This window comes from Eleutherodactylus coqui, chromosome 2 (genome assembly GCF_035609145.1).
Source record: "Eleutherodactylus coqui strain aEleCoq1 chromosome 2, aEleCoq1.hap1, whole genome shotgun sequence".
Taxonomy (NCBI): domain Eukaryota; kingdom Metazoa; phylum Chordata; class Amphibia; order Anura; family Eleutherodactylidae; genus Eleutherodactylus; species Eleutherodactylus coqui.
In genome coordinates, this window is record NC_089838.1 from 321,722,881 (window position 1) to 321,745,217 (window position 22,337).

Below are 22,337 nucleotides of genomic sequence, written 5' to 3' on the forward strand. Positions count from 1 at the left end.
TGTGTTACCTGGCTGTTTTTTTTGTGCTGCAACTGATAACTACCCATGTAACGACCCCTGGCTTCCCTGACCACGCTACCAATCCGCACGGGTTGCAACTAAGGGACTCCAACCCTGATCCAGATCGTAACACACAGGCACAAGGATGGATGCATCCTTATCAGGGCGGGCCATCCACTAGTAGACAGAAGCCCCCTCCTGGCCATGCACTAGACCTGAAGGGGTGGAAATCATACTTGCAGCTGTTAGCCAATCTGTCATACCATTCTTCTGTAAAAAGGAGGAGCAGGCAGTGCCTCCCCCTTATATAATAACTGTATATTAACTCTGTATGCCTTCATATGAAATAGGGCTCATGCAGGCACAGCAGGACCCCATGAAACTCTACACTGGCATATAAACTCTCTTACCTAAACAACGTTGTCTCTCTAATTTCAGGCATGTTGAATTCAAAAATAAATATAGAAATTACATTTTCTGAGGACATGCCCAATGAAATACCAGAATGTGATGTAACTACAGAAGAAACAGAATGTGTAACAGTGATTTCAATAATAGATTGTTCAACATCTCAAGACTGTGAAGCCATAACGGAGGACCCAGCTGACTGTGATCCAACACCAACACCTCTAATTACCAACCTCAATCCAACAGCAGTATCTGAGAGTACAGCAGTTACAAATAGTATTTCTAGTATTTCACAAGGGATAGTCACTAATAGTGATACCACAGCCATCCATGAAAGTACAAGTAACCATACAATAAGTCAAATAGCAATTACTGACAGTCATAAAACAACAAAAGATCCAAGTAGTCTAACAACGATGACACAAAATATGTATAAGACTGCCATCAATACAGAGACAATAACAGTGACTGATAATCCAAGTAGTCACACAGATGAAGCAATAATCACTGATAGTCAAACAACATCTGAATCTACACAGAGTGGAATAAAAACAACAGCCACCAACATTGATACAACAATAATGCTGCATAATCCAAGTACTGATACAGGTGAAACAACAATCACTGATAGTCAAACATCATCTGAACTTATAGGAAGTCAAACAACAGCAACACCCACCATTAGTGATGCAACAATAATACGGGATAATACAAGTACTAATACAGGTGAAACAACAATCACTGATAGTCAAACAACATCTGATCTTATAGGAAGTCAAACAACAGCAACACCCACCATTAGTGATGCAACAATAATACGGGATAATACAAGTACTAATACAGGTGAAACAACAATCACTGATAGTCAAACAACATCTGATCTTATAGGAAGTCAAACAACAGCAACACCCACCATTAGTGATGCAACAATAACACTGGATAATACAGGTAGTAATACAGGTGAAACTACAATCACTGACAGTCAAACAACATCGGAACTTAAAGGTAGTGAAACAAAAACACCCAACAATACTGATAGTACAATACTGATGGAAAATACAAGCAGTCATACAGATGAAACAAAAATCACTGATAGTCAAACATCAATAACACACACAAAAAGGGACACAACAATAATACTAGATAACACAAGCAGTCAGACAGGTGAAACAACAATTACTGAAGGTCAAACAACATTTGATGTTATAGGAAGTCAAACAACAGCAACACCCACCATTAGTGATGCAACAATAATACTGGATTATACAAGTACTAATACAGGTGAAACAACAATCACTGATAGTCACACAACATGTGATCTTATAGGAAGTCAAACAACAGCAACACCCACCATTAGAGATGCAGCAATAACACTGGATAATACAAGTACTAATACAGGTGAAACAACAATCACTGATAGTCACACAACATCTGATCTCATGGGAAGTCAAACAACAGCAACACCCACCATTAGTGATGCAACAATAATAGAGGATAATACAAGTACTAATACAGGTGAAACAACAATCACTGATAGTCACACAACATCTGATCTCATGGGAAGTCAAACGACAGCAATACCCACCATTAGTGATGCAACAATAATAGAGGATAATACAAGTACTAATACAGGTGAAACAACAATCACTGATAGTCACACAACATCTGATCTCATGGGAAGTCAAACAACAGCAACACCCACCATTAGTAATGCAACAATAATAGAGGATAATACAAGTACTAATACAGGTGAAACAACAATCACTGATAGTCACACAACATCTGAACTTAAAGGTAGTCAAACAACAGCAACACCCACCATTAGTGATGCAACAATAATACTAGATAATACAAGTAGTAATACAAGTGAAACAACAATCACTGATAGTCAAACAACATCTGATCTTATAGGAAGTCAAACAACAGCAATACCCAACTTTAGTGATGCAACATTAATACTGGATAATACAAGTAGTAATACAGGCGAAACAACAATCACTGATAGTCAAACAGCATCTGAATCTACACAGACTGGAATAAAAACAACACCCAGCAACATTGATACAACAATAATGCTGCATTATCCAAGTACTGATACAGGTGAAACAACAATCACTGATAGTCAAACAACATCTGAACTTAAAGGTGGTCAAACAACAGCAACACCCACCGTTAGTGATGCAACAATAATACTGGATAATACAAGTAGTAATACAGGCGAAACAACAATCACTGATAGTCACACAACATCTGATCTTATAGGAAGTCAAACAACAGCAACACCCACCATTAGTGATGCAACAATAATACAGGATAATACAAGTACTAATACAGGTGAAACAACAATCACTGATAGTCACACAACATCTGATCTTATAGGAAGTCAAACAACAGCAACACCCTCCATTAGTGATGCAACAGTAATACTGGATAATACAAATAGTAATACAGGTGAAACAGCAATCACTGATAGTCAAACAACATCGGAACTTAAAGGTAGTCAGACAAAAACACCCAACAATACTGATACTACAATACTGGTGGAAAATACAAGCAGGCATACAGATGAAACAAAAATGACGGATAGTCAAACAACATCTGAATCTACAAGTAGTGAAGCAAAAACAACACCCACCAACATTGATTCAACAATAATGCTGCATTATCCAAGTACTGATACAGGAGAAACAACAATCACTGACAGTCAAGCAACATCTGATCTCATAGGTAGTCAAACAACAGCAACACCCACCATTAGTGATGCAACAATAATACGGGATAATACAAGTACTGATACAGGTGAAACAACAATCACTGATAGTCAAACAACATCTGAACTTAAAGGTAGTCAAACAACAGCAACACCCACCATTAGTGATGCAACAGTAATACTGGATAATACAAGTAGTAATCCAGGCGAAACAACAATCACTGATAGTCAAACCACATCTGAATCTACACAGAGTGGAATAAAAACAACACGCAGCAATATTGATACAACAATAATGCTGTATTATCCAAGTACTGATACAGGTGAAGCAACAATCACTGATAGTCAAACAACATCTGATCTCATAGGAAGTCAAACAAGAGCAACACCCACCATTAGTGATGCAACAATAATACGGGATAATACAAGTACTAATACAGGTGAAACAACAATCACTGATACTCAAACAACATCGGAACTTAAAGGTAGTCAAACAACAGCAACACCCACCATTAGTGATGCAACAATAACACTGGATAATACAAGTAGTAATACAGGCGAAACTACAATCACTGACAGTCAAACAACATTGGAACTTAAAGGTAGTGAAACAAAAACAGCCAACAATACTGATAGTACAATACTGATGGAAAATACAAGCAGTCATACAGATGAAACAAAAATCACTGATAGTCAAACATCAATAACACACACAAAAAGGGACACAGCAATAATACTAGATAACACAAGCAGTCAGACAGGTGAAACAACAATCACTGAAGGTCAAACAACATTTGATGTTATAGGAAGTCAAACAACAGCAACACCCACCATTAGTGATGCAACAATAATACTGGATTATACAAGTACTAATACAGGTGAAACAACAATCACTGATAGTCACACAACATCTGAACTTAAAGGTAGTCAAACAACAGCAACACCCACCATTAGTGATGCAACAATAATACTAGATAATACAAGTACTAATACAGGTCAAACAACAATCACTGACAGTCAAACATCTGATCTTATAGGAAGTCAAACAACAGCAACACCCAACATTAGTGATGCAACAATAATACTAGATATTACAAGTACTAATACAGGGGAAACAACAATCACTGATAGTCAAACATCTGATCCTATAGGAAGTCAAACAACAGCAATACCCAACATTAGTGATGCAACATTAATATTGGATAATACAAGTACTAATACAGGTGAAACAGCAATCACTGATAGTCAAACAACATCTGATCTTATAGGAAGTCAAACAACAGCAACACCCACCATTAGTGATGCAACAGTAATACTGGATAATACAAATAGTAATACAGGTGAAACAGCAATCACTGATAGTCAATCAACATCTGAATCTACACAGACTGGAATAAAAACAACACTCAGCAACATTGATACAACAATAATGCTGCATTATCCAAGTACTGATACAGGTGAAACAACAAACACTGATAGTCAAACAACATCTGAACTTAAAGGTAGTCAAACAACAGCAACACCCAACACTAGTGATACAACAATAATACTGGATAATACAAGTACTGATACAGGCGAAACAACAATCACTGATAGTCACACAACATCTGATCTTATAGGAAGTCAAACAACAGCAACACCCAGCAATAGTGATGCAACAATAATAGAGGATAATACAAATAGTAATACAGGTGAAACAACAATCACTGATAGTCAATCAACATCTGAATCTACACAGACTGGAATAAAAACAACACTCAGCAACATTGATACAACAATAATGCTGCATTATCCAAGTACTGATACAGGAGAAACAACAAACACTGATAGTCAAACAACATCTGAACTTAAAGGTAGTCAAACAACAGCAACACCCAACACTAGTGATACAACAATAATACTGGATAATACAAGTACTAATACAGGCGAAACAACAATCACTGATAGTCAAACCACATCTAAATCTACACAGAGTGGAATAAAAACAACACGCAGCAACATTGATACAACAATAATGCTGCATTATCCAAGTACTGATACAGGCGAAGCAACCATCACTGATAGTCACACAACATCTGATCTCATAGGAAGTCAAACAAGAGCAACACCCACCATTAGTGATGCAACATTAATACGGGATAATACAAGTACTAATACAGGTGAAACAACAATCACTGATAGTCAAACAACATCTGAACTTAAAGGTAGTCAAACAACAGCAACACCCACCATTAGTGATGCAATAATAATACTGGATAATACAAGTACTAATACAGGTGAAACAACAATCACTGATAGTCAAACAACATCTGATCTTATAGGAAGTCAAACAACAGCAACACCCACCATTAGTGATGCAACAGTAATACTGGATAATACAAATAGTAATACAGGTGAAACAACAATCACTGATAGTCAAACAACATCTGAACTTAAAGGTAGTCAAACAACAGCAACACCCACCATTAGTGATGCAATAATAATACTGGATAATACAAGTACTAATACAGGTGAAACAGCAATCACTGATAGTCAAACATCTGATCTTATAGGAAGTCAAACAACAGCAACACCCAACATTAGTGATGCAACAATAATACTAGATAATACAAGTACTAATACAGGCAAAACAACAATCACTGATAGTCAATCAACATCTGAATCTACACAGAGTGGAATAAAAACAACACCCACCAACATTGATGCAACAATAATGCTGCATTATCCAAGTACTGATACAGGTGAAACAACCATCACTGATAGTCAAACAACATCTGATCTCATAGGAAGTCAAACTACAGCAACACCCACCATTAGTGATGCAACAATAATACGGGATAATACAAGTACTAATACAGGTGAAACAACAATCACTGACAGTCAAACAACATCTGATCTTATAGGAAGTCAAACAACAGCAACACCCAGCAATAGTGATGCAACAATAATACTGGATAATACAAGTACTGATACAAGTGAAACAACAATCACTGATAGTCAAACAACATCTGAATCTACAAAGAGAGGAATAAAAACAACACCCAGCAACATTGATGCAACAATAATACTAGATAATACAAGTACTAATACAGGCAAAACAACAATCACTGATAGTCAATCAACATCTGAATCTACACAGAGTGGAATAAAAACAACACCCACCAACATTGATGCAACAATAATGCTGCATTATCCAAGTACTGATACGGGTGAAACAACCATCACTGATAGTCAAACAACATCTGATCTCATAGGAAGTCAAACTACAGCAACACCCACCATTAGTGATGCAACAATAACACTGGATAATACAAGTATTAATACAGGCAAAACAACAATCACTAATAGTCAAACAACATCTGAATCTACAAAGAGAGGAATAAAAACAACACCCAGCAACATTGATGCAACAATAATACTGGATAATACAAGTAGTAATACAAGCGAAACTACAATCACTGACAGTCAAACAACATCGGAACTTAAAGGTAGTCAGACAAAAACACCCAACAATACTGATAGTACAATACTGATGGAAAATACAAGCAGTCTTACAGATGAAACAAAAATCACAGATAGTCAAACATCAATAACACACACAAAAAGGGACACAACAATAATACTAGATAACACAAGCAGTCAGACAGGCGAAACCGTAATCACTGAAGGTCAAACAACATTTGATTTTACAAGTAGTCAAACAACAGTAACACTCACCAATAGTGATACAACAATAATACTGGATAATACAAGTAGTTATACAGGTGAAACAACAATCACTGATAGTCACACAACATCTGATCTTATAGGAAGTCAAACAACAGCAACACCCACCATTAGTGATGCAACAGTAATACTGGATAATACAAGTACTAATACAGGTGAAACAACAATCACTGATAGTCAAACAACATCGGAACTTAAAGGTAGTCAAACAACACTAACACCCACTAATAGTGATACAACAATAATACTGGATAATACAAGCAGTAATACGGGCAAAACAACATCTGAACTTAAAGGTAGTCAAACAAAAACACTCATCAATACTGATACAACTATAATGACGGAAAATACAAGCAGTCATACAGACAAAACAAAAATCACTGGTAGCCAAACAAGAATAACACCCACCCAACATGGTACAACAATAATGCGGGATAATACAAGATATCACCAAGCTGAAGCAACAATCAGAGATAATCAAACAACAGTAATACCCACCAATATTGATACAATAATGATGCTGCATAGCACAAGTAGTGATACAGGCAAAATAGCAGTCACTGATAGTCAAACATCAATAGCTCACACAAAAAGTGACACAACAATAATACTGGATAATACAAGTGGTCAGACAGGTAAAAATACAATCATTGATAGTGAAATAACATCTGATTTTACAAGTAGTCAAACAAGAGTGACACTCACCAATAGTGATACAACAATAATGCTGGATAAAACGAGGAGTCATACCGATGAAACTGCAATCACTAACAGTCAAACATCAATAACACACATTGAAAGTGACACAACAGAAATATTAGATAATACAAATAGTAATTATATTTGTGAGGACATACCCAATGAAATACCAGAATGTGATATAACCACAGAGGAAATAACAGATTGCGTAACAGTGATCTCAGTCATAGACTGTTCAACATCTCAAGACACTGCCAATGACTGTCAAGCCATAACGGAGGACCCAACTGACTGTGATCCAACTCCAACAACTCTAATCACCAACCTCAATCCAACAGCAGTATCTGAAAGTACAGCAGTTACAAATAGTATTTCTAATATTTCACAAGGGATAGTCACTGATAGTGATACCACAGCCATGCATGAAAAAACAAGTAACCATACAATAAGTCAAATAGCAATTACTGACAGTCATAAAACAACAAAAGATCCAAGTAGTCTAACAGCTATGACACAAAATACGTATAAGACTACCATCAATACAGATACAATAACAGAGACTGATAATCGAAGTAGTCACACAGATGAAGCAATATTCACTGATAGTCAAACAACATCTGATCTTATAGAAAGTCTAACAACAGCAACACCCACCATTACTGATGCAACAATAATACTGGATAATACAAGTACAAATACAGGCAAAACAACAATCACTGATAGTCACACAACATCTGAACTTAAAGGTGGTCAAACAACAGCAACACTCACCATTAGTGATGCAACAATAATACTGGATAATACAAGTACTAATACAGGTGAAACAAAAATCACTGATAGTCACACAACATCTGATCTCATGGGAAGTCAAACAACAGCAACACCCACCATTAGTGATGCAACAATAATACTGGATAATACAAATAGTAATACAGATGAAACAGCAATCACTGAGAGTCAAACAACATCGGAACTTAAAGGTAGTCAGAAAAAAACACCCAACAATACTGATACTACAATACTGGTGGAAAATACAAGCAGGCATATAGATGAAACAAAAATGACGGATAGTCAAACAATATCTGAATCTACAAGTAGTGAAGCAAAAACAACACCCACCAACATTGATTCAACAATAATGCTGCATTATCCAAGTACTGATACAGGAGAAACAACAATCACTGACAGTCAAACAACATCCGATCTTATAGGAAGTCAAACAACAGCAACACCCTCCATTAGTGATGCAACAACAATACTGGATAATAAAAGTAGTAATACAGGCGAAACAACAATCACTGATAGTCAAACAACATCTGATCTCATGGGAAGTCAAACAACAGCAACACCCAACACTAGTGATACAACAATAATACTGGATAATACAAGTACTAATACAGGTGAAACAACAATCACTGATAGTCAAACAACATCTGAATCTACACAGAGTGGAATAAAAACAACAGCCACCAACATTGATTCAACAATAATGCTGCATCATCCAAGTACGGATACAGGTGAAACAACAATCACTGATAGTCACACAACATCTGATCTCATAGGAAGTCAAACAACAGCAACACCCACCATTAGTGATCGAACAATAATACGGGATAATATAAGTAGTAATACAAGTGAAATAACAATCACTGATAGTAAAACAACATCTGATCTTATAGGAGGTCAAACAACAGCAACACCCACCATTAGTGATGCAACAATAATACGGGATAATACAAGTACTAATACAGGTGAAACAACAATCACTGATAGTCACACAACATCTGAACTTAAAGGTAGTCAAACAATAGCAACACCCACCATTAGTGATGCAACAATAATACTGGATAATACAAGTACTAATACAGGTGAAACAACAATCACTGATAGTCACACAGCATCTGATCTCATGGGAAGTCAAACAACAGCAACACTCACCATTAGTGATGCAACAGTAATACTGGATAATACAAGTACTAATACAGGTGAAACAACAATCAGTGATAGTCACACAACATCTGATCTTATAGGAAGTCAAACAACAGAAACACCCACCATTAGTGATGCAACAATAATACTAGATAATACAAGTACTAATACAGGCAAAACAACAATCACTGATAGTCAAACAACATCTGAATCTACACAGAGTGGAATAAAAACAACACCCACCAACATTGATACAACAATAATGCTGCATTATCCAAGTACTGATACAGGTGAAACAACAATCATTTATAGTCACACAACATCTGATCTCATAGGAAGTCAAACAACAGCAACACCCACCATTAGTGATGCAACAATAATACTAGATAATACAAGTAGTAATACAAGTGAAACAACAATCACTGATAGTCACACAACATCTGATCTTATAGGAAGTCAAACAACAGCAACACCCAGCAATAGTGATGCAACAATAATACTGGATAATACAAGTACTAATACAAGTGAAACAACAATCACTGATAGTCAAACAACATCTGAATCTACAAAGAGAGGAATAAAAACAACACCCACCATTATTGATGCAACAATAATACAGGATAATACAAGTAGTAATACAGGCGAAACAACAATCACTGATAGTCAAACAGCATCTGAACTTAAAGGTAGTCAAACAACAGCAACACTCACCATTAGTGATGCAACAATAATACTAGATAATACAAGTAGTAATACAAGTGAAACAACAATTACTCATAGTCACACAACATCTGATCTTATAGGAAGTCAAACAACAGCAACACTCACCATTAGTGATGCAACATTAATACTGGATAATACAAGTACTAATACAGGTGAAACAACAATCACTGATAGTCACACAACATCTGATCTCATAGGAAGTCAAACAACAGCAACACCCACCATTAGTGATGCAACAATAATACAGGATAATACAAGTACTAATACAGGTGAAACAAAAATCACTGATAGTCAAACAACATCTGAACTTAAAGGTAGTCAAAAAACAGCAACACCCACCATTAGTGATGCAACAGTAATACTGGATAATACAAGTACTAATACAGGTGAAACAACAATCACTGATAGTCAAACAACATCGGAACTTAAAGGTAGTCAGACAGAAACACCCAATACTGATACTACTATACTGATGGACAATACAAGCAGTCACCAAGATGAAACAACAATCAGAGATAGTCAAACAACAATAATACCCACCAATACTGACAGAAACATGATGCCGGAGAGCAAAAGTATTCATACAGGCAAAACAGCAGTCACTGATACTCAAACATCAATAACTCACACAAAAAGGGACACAATAATAATACTAGATAACACAAGCAGTCAGACAGGCGAAACCACAATCACTGATAGTCAAGCAATATTTGAACTTACAAGTAGTCAAAAAACAACACGTACCAATAGTGATACAACAATAATGCCAGATACTACATGCTGTCATATAAGTGAAAAAACAACCACTGATAGTCAAATAAAACCTAAAATTACAGAAACTCAATCAGCACTACCCACCAATAGTGATACAACAATAATGCTGGATAATACAATTAGTGAAGCAGGTAAAGCAAAAATAACTAATAGTCAAACGTCAATAGCACTCATCGAAAGTGACACAAAAATAATACTAGATAACACAAGTAGTAATACAGGTGAAACAGCAATCACAGGTAGTCAAACAACAATAACACCTGCCAATAATGACACAACAATAATGTTGGAAAATACAAGTAGTCACACAAGTCAAATAAGAATCACTGATAGTCAAACATCAATAGCACACACCAAAAGTGACACAGCAATATCAATGCAGGATAATACAAGTATTCATACTAGCAAAACAACAGTCCTAGATGGTCAAACAACAGCTGAACTTAGAGGTAGTCAGACAGCACCAACAACACAACTTACACCTTTTACACCCAGCAATAGTGTTACATCAATCTTGCCAGATCATACAAGTAGTAATACATGGGAAACAACAATCATGGAGCTTACAGGTAATAAAACCCAAACTGCACAAGATACTCCTATTACACCTACCAATAGCAAAACAGCAATATCACTGGGTAACATTACTAGCCATACCAGCAAGACAACAATTCCAGATAGTCAAACAACAACACAGGTTACTTCAATGACACCTTTCAATAGTAACACAACAATTTTAATGAATAATGCAAGTAGCAATAACAGTAAAACAACAATCCCAGAGAATCAGACAACGCCTGAACTTACAGGTAGTCAGATGACAATAACAGAAGTCACCCCTTTTACACCCACTTATAGTGTTACAACAATAGTGCCAGATCACACATGGAGTAATACTGGAGAAACAACAATCATTGATGGTCTGACAACACATGAGCTAACAGGTAGTCAAACAAAACTAGTTACTTCTATTACACCCACTGATAAGAACGTAACAGTATTACTGGATAATACAGATAGCCATAGCAGCAAAACAACAATCCCAGACAGTCAAACAACAATACAGGCTTCTTCAATGTCACCCACCGATTGTAATGCAACAATGGTTCTGGATAGTGCCAGCAGTGATACAGGTAAAACATCAATCACTGAAAATCAGACAACACCTGAATTGACAAGTAGTCAAACAACCATTACAAAGGTTACATCTATGTCAACCACCAGTAATAATGCAACAACGGTACTGGATAAAACTAGTAGCCATTCAACAGAAAAAATAGCCACTAACAGTCAGACAACTAATGAAGGTACCGGAAATATGTCCACAGTCACACAAGTTACTCCTATAACAACTTCCAGTAGTAACACAACAATCATACTGGAGACTACAAGCAGTGAAATTAGTCAGTCGACACTTGAGTTTACAGGAAAAGAAACCATTACACAAGGTTCATCTAAGACACAGAATAACAATAGTACAACACCAGTGCAGTACAATACAAGTAGTCATACAGGAGAAACAACGAGCAATCAGAGTCAGATAACACTTGGAATTAGCAGTAGTCTTTCCCCTGTTACACAGGTTACTCCTAGCACAGCCAACAATAGTACTACCACAATGATTGCAGTTAATACAATCAGCCATACAGAAAGAACAAACGCAAATGATCAGACAACACCTCAACTTACAGATATAACACAAGTTACTCCAATGATGGTTACCAACAGCAAAGTCACAATGAAACTGGATACTACCATCAGTCATACAACGAAAACAACAATCACTAGTAAAATGTCAACGGAGCAAACAACAACTTCAAACCAGGGGCAAACAAGTGAATATTGGACTAAACCTTCAGCACAAGGTAATATAACATCTGAAGAAGTATCAAAACCTACGTCCTTGGCCAGCATCACAAGTGATGACCATCTGACCACCGGCAGTAGTTGCTGTTGAGTCTTAATGACTTACAGTTTTTATAGCTACTGCGTTTTCCAGGGATCATCTTTTACATTTTGATGACTCTTTGCCAAAATTTCTCTTTATTCCAGAGCCTTGTGATGGAGGGGTATATCCATGTGCTCCATACATGTATGGGAGAAATTGTATGTTTATCCACAATGAAATCAGACTAGGTAGGTATGATGAGAGTACTTTTTGATTTTTTGCCAGTCAAACAGTCATTCATTCTATCACCTCCTCTACACATGAATGTTCGGCTTGACCAAAGCGGTCGTGTATTTATCTTCTCTGATGGGAAATGTAAGAATCAGGCTTGCAATTCAATGTCCCCAATTCTTCTTTTCCCCCCAGACATCATCTGTACGAAGAAAGTTAAGCCTTCTCTGTACACAACAAAGAGTTGTCCGGCCCCGCCATTATTGGATACTTCAGACATCTAAACTCTAATGTGAATGAAGGGCCTTTAGTTCACCGTTCTCTTTTTTCTTCTCTTCTTGTAGATTTGGTCATTACCAAACTGGAAATTTCCATCCATGTGCAGAATGTAGAATTTAGCACCTCATTGAATAATCCTTTGTCTTCAGAATATCAAAAATTCCAGAAAAGATTTCTGAAGGAGGTAACGATCTTCATGTGACTTTTTAAAGAAAAAATAATGTATTTTTATGGAATTTAATCAAAGTGTTTAACAAAGGACATAAAGCGATATATGAGTATGGACACGCGAGTTAATGACGTTGTAGGTATCATTGCATAAACTTATTACAAACCAAACAGTATTGATAAGGAGATAAACATAGATAAACGGGTGAAAATATGATTTGTTATACCAGATATATTAGGGTGAAGTAACTGGGGGAACAGGTCATTCGTACACAGTCATTAGAGAATTAGATTAGGGAACAGCAGTAAGAGCTCTGGAGCCTCACCATTCAATCATGCAATCAAGCTGTGCATCATTGGAGTATGTAGAGTATTTGGAAGTTGATCTGCATCTCGGTTTAATAAAGCTGGAGCAGCGCTAGGAGGAATCTGAATATTGCTGAACTTTGTGATAAGCTGAAAGGCCTGCCCCAGAGACTGCAGACATACGGGCAATCCCACCACAGATGAAGATGAAGCAGTGTACCATCTGGTGACCCACATCACCAACAACACTTGGCCAAACAGGGAGCTATTTTATTCAAAGTACAGGCAGTTAAATACAATCTGTACAGAATTTTGTGAGAAAGTGGGTGGAGAATGAGCCAATTAAGGAATATGCCTTGTACCACTGGTTGTCAGAGATCTGTATTTTTAGATCATCTCTCTATTTCTTGTTGATATTCTCCATGGAATCCATTAAGGACTGATTTAATATGGTATAGCAGGTGGATACGCCTTTGTTAGAACCGTGATGAGATGAAAGCCAGGCATCAAGTTTGGGTGGCACACTGATTCTTGAGGGGGTAAGGGGTTGCTTTAGAAGGTGGCTAATTTGCAAGCGTTTGAAAAAAATCTGATTTAGGTATGCAAAATGTGTTAAAAAATTCTGAAAGTGTAAGAGAGCGCCCATCCTCCCAGAGTTGGTTAATATGGGTTAAGCCTAATGTTTCCAATGGGACATAGATAAGTTCTGAATGTCAATTTCAAGTTTTCGTTTATCATTTTTTTCTCCTCCCTTAAAAAAAATCGTAGCTCCTTTATTTATCCATCGACGTTGCTGTATGAGGGTTTGTTTTTTGTAATATTGAATTATGGAAGGAGACCAGAGGCCACTGTTTTTATTATGGATCATAAACCAAAATAGATGCTGTAAAAGAAACATGTGATGACACTCATGATGGGAGGGTGATTAACAGCATGAGAAATTGAGGTGATAGAAAAGAGTAAAAGAAGAAATATAGATGTTGCACCAAGACACAAAACATAGTAGTAGAACTTTCAGAACATTCAGAGATCTTCAAATATCAAAATTTATGGCTAGAATAAGAAAGGTGGTGTAATCAATTAGGTGGCAGTTCTGTCTTTGTGCAGAATGTCTTGGAGGGATGCTTTGGTGGGACTTTTGACGATTCCTGTTTAAGAGATGGCGGACTTTTTTTTGGAGAAGGTTTGGCTTCTTCTCTAGGCAAAGCGAGGGACCATTTTGAGAATGCAGCTTGTTTGGGTTAAGAGGTCACGTGGGTGGTTCTAGCTGTGAAAACCAAGAATTTCACAGGGAAGCCTCATTTATACAGCATTTTGTCTTCTCTCAGGACCTTTGTGAATCTTGCAAATTCTCTTCTTCTGTCAAGTGAGAGATCTGCAAACAGTGAAACCTGCAGGAAGTGGTCTGGAAGATGCTTGATTTGCAATAAAGTCTTTAAGATAGTATCTTTAAAATAGAAAAAGTGCAGCCTTGCAAGAACATCCCTGGATTACCACAGCAGCTGATAGGTTTTTAGGTTTAGGTACCCTATGATCTCTGACAATCAGGAGGTTGGACTTGGATGCATTATGGATAACTGCTACAAAGAGATCAGTGAGGAATTCCATGAGTTGTGAATCTTTTATGGCTTGTGGGATATTTCTGTAACAGATGTTGTCCCTCCTTGGTCTGTCCTCCAGATCTGCCAGCTTTAATTTGATTGTCATCTTCTGCCTCATTATGAGAGTCCACCAAAGTATTATGAGCTATAATGTAGTCTTTAGAGATGAGCGAACGTACTCGTCCGAGCTTGCTACTTGTTCGAGTATTAGCGTGTTCGAGATGCTTGTTACTCGAGACGAGTACCACGCGATGTTCGAGTTACTTTCACTTTCATCTCTGAGACATTAGCGCGCTTTTCTGGCCAATAGAAAGACATGGAAGGCATTACAACTTCCTCCTGTGACGTTCCAGCCCTATACCACCCTCCTGCAGTGAGTGGCTGGGGAGATCAGGTGACACCCGAGTATTAAAATCTGCCCCGCCCGCGGCTCGCCACAGATGCATTCTGACAGAGATCAGGGAAAGTGCTGCTGGTGCCGGAGCTGCTATAGGGAGAGCGTTAGGAGTTATATTACTCTTCAAGAACCCCAACCATCCTTCTTAGGGCCACATCTGACCGTGTGCAGTACTGTTGAGGCTGCTTTTAGCAGTGTTGCACAATTTTTTTTTTTTTTTTTGTATATCGGGCGTGCAGAGCATAGCGTCCTCAGTCTGCACTCATTGTACAGAGTATAGGAGCAGTACTGGTGAGGCAGGGAAAGAGGGAAAGGTGAAAGAGATATACTGTCTATATAGGCAGTGGGCTATTTCAAAAAAATTGGGGAAATATACTATCTTTGGGCTGCCTGTGACCGTCTTCAGTGTACTGCGTGTCTGCTGGGGGTAGTAGTCCTAATTAATACGCAGCTAAGCGTTACAGCAGGCGTGCACAAAATTGTTTCCTGGCTCTGCTGTGCCCGTTACATCACCGCCGCCATAGCGCCAGAGGGAAAGAGTATACAATATATACGCTGCATACAGTATCTGTCTGGTGTTTCAGCTCACTATTTTAAAAAAGGGAAGCCAAATACTTAAGGCCTACTACTGCCCTTTGGCCACTTGACTGCTTCTGCGCTGTGAATTCCACTAGCTCAGTCCTACGCACCTAGGTCTCACTACAGGCGTGCGCAAAATTGTTTCCTGGCTCTGCTGTCTCCGTTACATCACCGCCGTCATAGCGCCAGAGGGAAACAGTAAACATAATATACTCTGCATACAGTATCTGCTGTTTCAGCTCACCATTTAAAAAAAGGGAAGCCAAATACTTAAGGCGTACCACTGCCCTTTGGCCACTTGACTGCTTCTGCGCTGTGAATTCCACTAGCTCAGTCCTACGCACCTCGGTCTCACTACAGGCGTGCACAAAATTGTTTCCTGGCTCTGCTGTGCGTTCCATAAGCGAAGTCAGCCTCCAACCACAGGCCAATAAGCGCACATTTAATTACAGCGTTCTGTTTCTGCTCTACTCGTAATACACCATGCTGAGGGGTAGGGGTAGGCCTAGAGGACGTGGACGGGGGCGAGGACGCGGAGGCCCAAGTCAGGGTGTGGGCACAGGCCGTGCTCCTGATCCAGGTGTATCGCAGCCGACTGCTGCGGGATTAGGAGGGAGGCAAGTTTCAGGGGTCCCCAGATTCATCTCACAATTAATGGGTCCACGCAGTAGACCTTTATTAGAAAATGAGCAGTGTGAGCAGGTCCTGTCGTGGATGGCAGAAAGTGCATCCAGCAATCTATCGACCACCCAGACTTCTACGCCGTCCACTGCTGCAACTCTGAATCCTCTGGCTGCTGCTCCTCCTTCCTCCCAGCCTCCTCACTCCATTACAATGACACATTCTGAGGAGCAGGCAGACTCCCAGGAACTGTTCTCGGGCCCCTGCCCAGAATGGGCAGCAATGGTTCCTCTCCCACCGGAGGAGTTTGTCGTGACCGATGCCCAACCTTTGGAAAGTTCCCGGGGTCCGGGGGATGAGGCTGGGGACTTCCGGCAACTGTCTCAAGAGCTTTCAGTGGGTGAGGAGGACGATGACAATGAGACACAGTTGTCTATCACTCAGGTAGTAGTAATTGCAGTAAGTCCGAGGGAGGAGCGCACAGAGGATTCGGAGGAAGAGCAGCTGGACGATGAGATGACTGACCCCACCTGGTTTGCTAAGCCTACTGAGGACAGGTCTTCAGAGGGGGAGGCAAGTGCAGAAGCAGGGCAGGTTGGAAGAGGCAGTGCGGTGGCCAGGGGTAGAGGCAGGGCCAGACCGAATAATCCACCAACTGTTTCCCAAAGCGCCCCCTCACGCCATGCCACCCTGCAGAGGCCAAGGTGCTCAAAGGTCTGGCAGTTTTTCACTGAGAGTGCAGACGACCGACGAACTGTGGTGTGCAAGGTTTGTCACGCCAAGATCAGCCGGGGAGCCACCACCACCAGCATGAGCAGGCATATGATGGCCAAGCACCCCACAAGGTGGGACAAAGGCCGTTCACCGCCTCCGGTTTGCACCACTGCCTCTCCCCCTGTGCCCCAACCTGCCACTGAGATCCAACCCCCCTCTCAGGACACAGGCATGACCGTCTCCCGGCCTGCACCCACACCCTCACATCCGCTGTCCTTGGCCCCATTCAGCAATGTCTCTCAGCGCAGCGTCCAGCCGTTGCTAGCGCAACTGTTACCATGCAGGGTGGCGCAGGGAGCCGCGGTCGGCGCGCGTCGCTCTGGCGTCCTGGAGCTCTGTGTCGGGGCTCTTCCAGCGGCTTAGGGCGGTGGCGTGGGCGTGTCCACCCATAGGGTGCCGCCCGCACTCCTCCACCCTTCTTATACAGCAGTTGGACAGTCGGCCCCTCCCACTCTCCGCTCATGGGTGGAGCCTTGCAGTTATAAGGCTGGCAGTAACTTGAGCTCACGGCCAGTTATTGGTTCTGCTAGCCACTAGTCAGTTCTGCCTGTGTCTGTCAATCAGTACTAGTTGCCAGTCAGTCTCTTCCTAGTTTGTCTTTACTCAGTCTGTTCTGGTTCTGTCTGCTACTAGCTAGTCTGTCTGCAGCTACTCTCAGCTAGCCCTAGTTTGCCAGTCAGTTTCCTTCAGCCTGCCTGTAGCCTGGTTTGTTCTGTTGGTCTGTTCCACCTGCCTCCTCTGTCGGCAGTCTGTCCCCCCATCAGTTAGTTTCTCTTGTCAGTCGCCAGGTCCCTAGCCAGCGTAGGGACAGCCGCCCAGTTGTCCTCCTGGGGTTAGCCAGGGCCGAGGAAAGTAGGCAGGGACAGTGGGGTGCGGGAAGTTCAGGGCACCCCACATGGCGCTCGGGGGGCAGAGTGCCGTAACGGCAACTGTTTGAGCGCAAGCGCAAGTACACAGCCACGCACCCGCACGCTCAAGCGTTAAACGTGCACATAGCCAAATTGATCAGCCTGGAGATGCTGCCATATCGCTTTGTGGAAACGGAGGCTTTCAAAAACATTATGGTGGCGGCGGCCCCGCGCTACTCGGTTCCCAGTCGCCACTACTTTTCCCGATGTGCCGTCCCAGCCCTGCACGACCACGTCTCCCGCAACATTGTAGGCACCCTCACCAACGCGGTTACTGCCAAGGTCCACTTAACAACGCAAAACGTGGACAAGCACAGGCGGGCAGGGCCACTATATCTCCCTGACGGCACATTGGGTGAATTTAGTGCAGGCTGGGACCGAGTCAGAGCCTGGGACCGCTCACGTCCTACCCACCCCCAGAATTGCGGGCCCCAGCTCGGTGCTGGTATCTGCGGCGGTGTATGCTTCCTCCACTAAACCACCCCCCTCCTCCTCCTCCTACGCAACCTCTGTCTCGCAATCAAGATGTGTCAGCAGCAGCACGTCTCCACCAGTCGGTGTCGTGCGGGGTGGCAGCATAGCGGTGGGCAAGCGCCAGCAGGCCGTGCTGAAACTACTCAGCTTAGGAGAGAACAGGCACATGGCCCACAAACTGCTAAAGGGTCTGACAGAGCAGACCGACCGCTGGCTTTCGCCGCTGAGCCTCCAACCGGGCATGGTCGTGTGTGACAACGGCCGTAACCTGGTGGCGTCTCTGCAGCTCGGCAGCCTCATGCACCTGCCATGCCTGGCCCACGTCTTTAATTTGGTGGTTCAGTGCTTTCTGAAAAGCTACCCACGCTTGTCAGACCTGCTCGGAAAGGTGCGCCTGCTCAGCGCACATTTCCGCAAGTCCAAGACGGACGCTGCCACCCTGCGGACCCTGCAACATAGGTTTAATCTGCCAGTGCACCGACTGCTGTGCGATGTGCCCACTCGGTGGAACTCTACACTCCACATGTTGGCCAGGCTCTATGAGCAGCGTAGAGCTATAGTGGAATACCAACTCCAACATGGGCGGCGTAGTGGGAGTCAGCCTCCCCAATTCTTTACAGAAGAGTGAGCCTGGTTGGCAGACATCTGCCAGGTCCTTGGAAACTTTGAGGAGTCTACCCAGATGGTGAGCGGCGATGCTGCAATCATTAGCGTCACCGTTCCTCTGCTATGCCTCTTGAGAAGTTCCCTGCAAAGCATAAAGGCAGACGCTTTGCGCTCGGAAACGGAGGCGGGGGAAGACAGTATGTCGCTGGATAGTCAGAGCACCCTCATGTCTATATCTCAGCGCGATGAGGAGGAGGGGGAGGAGCATGAGGAGGAGGGGGAAGAGACAGCTTGGCCCACTGCTGTGGGTACCCATGCTGCTTGCCTGTCATCCTTTCAGCGTGTATGGCCTGAGGAGGAGGAGGAGGAGGATCCTGAAAGTGATCTTCCTAGTGAGGACAGCCATGTGTTGCGTACAGGTACCCTGGCACACATGGCGGACTTCATGTTAGGATGCCTTTCTCGTGACCCTCGCGTTACACGCATGCTGGCCACTACGGATTACTGGGTGTACACACTGCTCGACCCACGGTATAAGGAGAACCTTTCTACTCTCATACCCGAAGAGGAAAAGGGTTCGAGTGTGATCCTATACCACAGGACCCTGGCGGACAAACTGATGGTAAAATTCCCATCCGACAGCGCTAGTGGCAGAAGGCGCAGTTCCGAGGGCCAGGTAGCAGGGGAGGCGCGGAGATCAGGCAGCATGTACAGCACAGGCAGGGGAACATTCTCCAAGGCCTTTGCCAGCTTTCTGGCTCCCCAGCAAGACTGTGTCACCGCTCCCCAGTCAAGGCTGAGTCGGCGGGAGCACTGTAAAAGGATGGTGAGGGAGTACGTAGCCGATCGCACGACCGTCATCCGTGACGCCTCTGCCCCCTACAACTACTGGGTGTCGAAGCTGGACACGTGGCCTGAACTCGCGCTGTATGCCCTGGAGGTGCTTGCTTGTCCTGCAGCTAGCGTATTGTCAGAGAGGGTGTTTAGTGCGGCTGGGGGAATCATCACGGATAAGCGTACCCGCCTGTCAACCGACAGTGCCGACAGGCTTACACTCATAAAGATGAACAAAGCCTGGATTTCCCCAGACTTCTCTTCTCCACCAGCGGACAGCAGCGATACCTAAACAATATGTAGGCTGCACCCGCGGATGGAAGCATCGTTCTCTATCACCATAAAAAACGGGGACCTTTTAGCTTCATCAATCTGTGTATTATATTCATCATCCTCCTCCTCCTCCTGCTCCTCCTCCTGAAACCTTACGTAATCACGCTGAACGGGCAATTTTTCTTAGGCCCACAAGGCTCAGTCATATTACTTTAGTAAACAATGTTTATACGTTTCAATTCTCATTAAAGCGTTGAAACTTGCACCTAAACCAATTTTTATTTTAACTGGGCTGCCTACAGGCCTAGGTACAAATTAAACCACAATAACCAAAGCGATTAATGGGTTTCACCTGCCCTCTTGGTTGGGCATGGGCAATTTTTCTCAGGTACATTAGTACTGTTGGTACACCAATTTTTTAGGCCATCGCCTACAGTGTAATCCTAGTAATTTTTATGGGCTTCGCCTGCACTCATGGTACAGCAAGGTGTGTGGGGTTGGCCTACACTTTTGCTACATAAATGTAACTGGGGCCTTGTCTATACTGCAACTACTGAAATGTTCAAGAGACTGTTATCTCCCTAAACTGCTGCAACGGGAATGTTACTGTGGTCTGTCTTGACTGCTACTACTACTGAAATGGAACTAATACTGTGCTCCCCCTATACTGCTGCTTCAGAATTGTCACTGGGGCCTGTCTAGACTGCTACTACTACTGAAATGGAACTAATACTGTGCTCCCCCTATACTGCTGCTAGTGATATGTTACTCGGGCCTGTCTAGACTGCTACTACTACTGAAATGGAACTAGTACTGTGCTCCCCCTATACTGCTGCTTCGGAATTGTTACTGGGGCCTGTCTTGACTGCTACTACTACTGAAATGGAACTAAGACTGTGCTCCCTCTATACTGCTGCTTCGGAATTGTTACTGGGGCCTGTCTGGACTGCTACTACTACTGAAATGGAACTAAGACTGTGCTCCCCCTATACTGCTGCTTCGGAATTGTTACCAGGGCCTGTCTTGAGTGCTACTATTACTGAAATGGAACTAATACTGTGCTCCCTCTATACTGCTGCTTTGGAATTATTACTGGGGCCTGTCTGGACTGCTACTACTACTGAAATGGAACTAAGACTGTGCTCCCCCTATACTGCTGCTTCGGAATTGTTACTCGGGCCTGTCTGGACTACTACTACTACTGAAATGGAACTAATACTGTGCTCCCCCTAAAAATGCTGCTAGTGATATGTTACTGGGGCCTGCCCCTAATGCTACCGCTGAAATGTTACTAATTCTGGGCTCTGCCTATACCGCTGCTAATGCTATGTCACTGGGGTGTGGAAACGGAGGCTTCCCAAAGACATGATGGCGGCGAGGCCATTTCCCACCAACGCTGTTACTGTTAAGGTGCATATAACCACGGACA

The 22,337-nt window shown here is 41.9% G+C and overlaps 1 protein-coding gene across 1 annotated transcript in view; it reads left to right on the plus strand.

Moving 5' to 3' along the window:
• LOC136610277 (mucin-22-like) overlaps positions 1-22,337 on the plus strand; it is a 51,493-nt gene that overhangs the window by 13,138 nt on the left and 16,018 nt on the right. The window contains exons 4-7 of the mRNA XM_066589510.1: positions 439-3,207; positions 7,717-9,497; positions 12,552-12,834; positions 13,433-13,551. Coding sequence (XP_066445607.1) covers positions 439-3,207; positions 7,717-9,497; positions 12,552-12,834; positions 13,433-13,551 — 4,952 coding nt within the window. The remainder of the gene's footprint in view (positions 1-438; positions 3,208-7,716; positions 9,498-12,551; positions 12,835-13,432; positions 13,552-22,337) is intronic.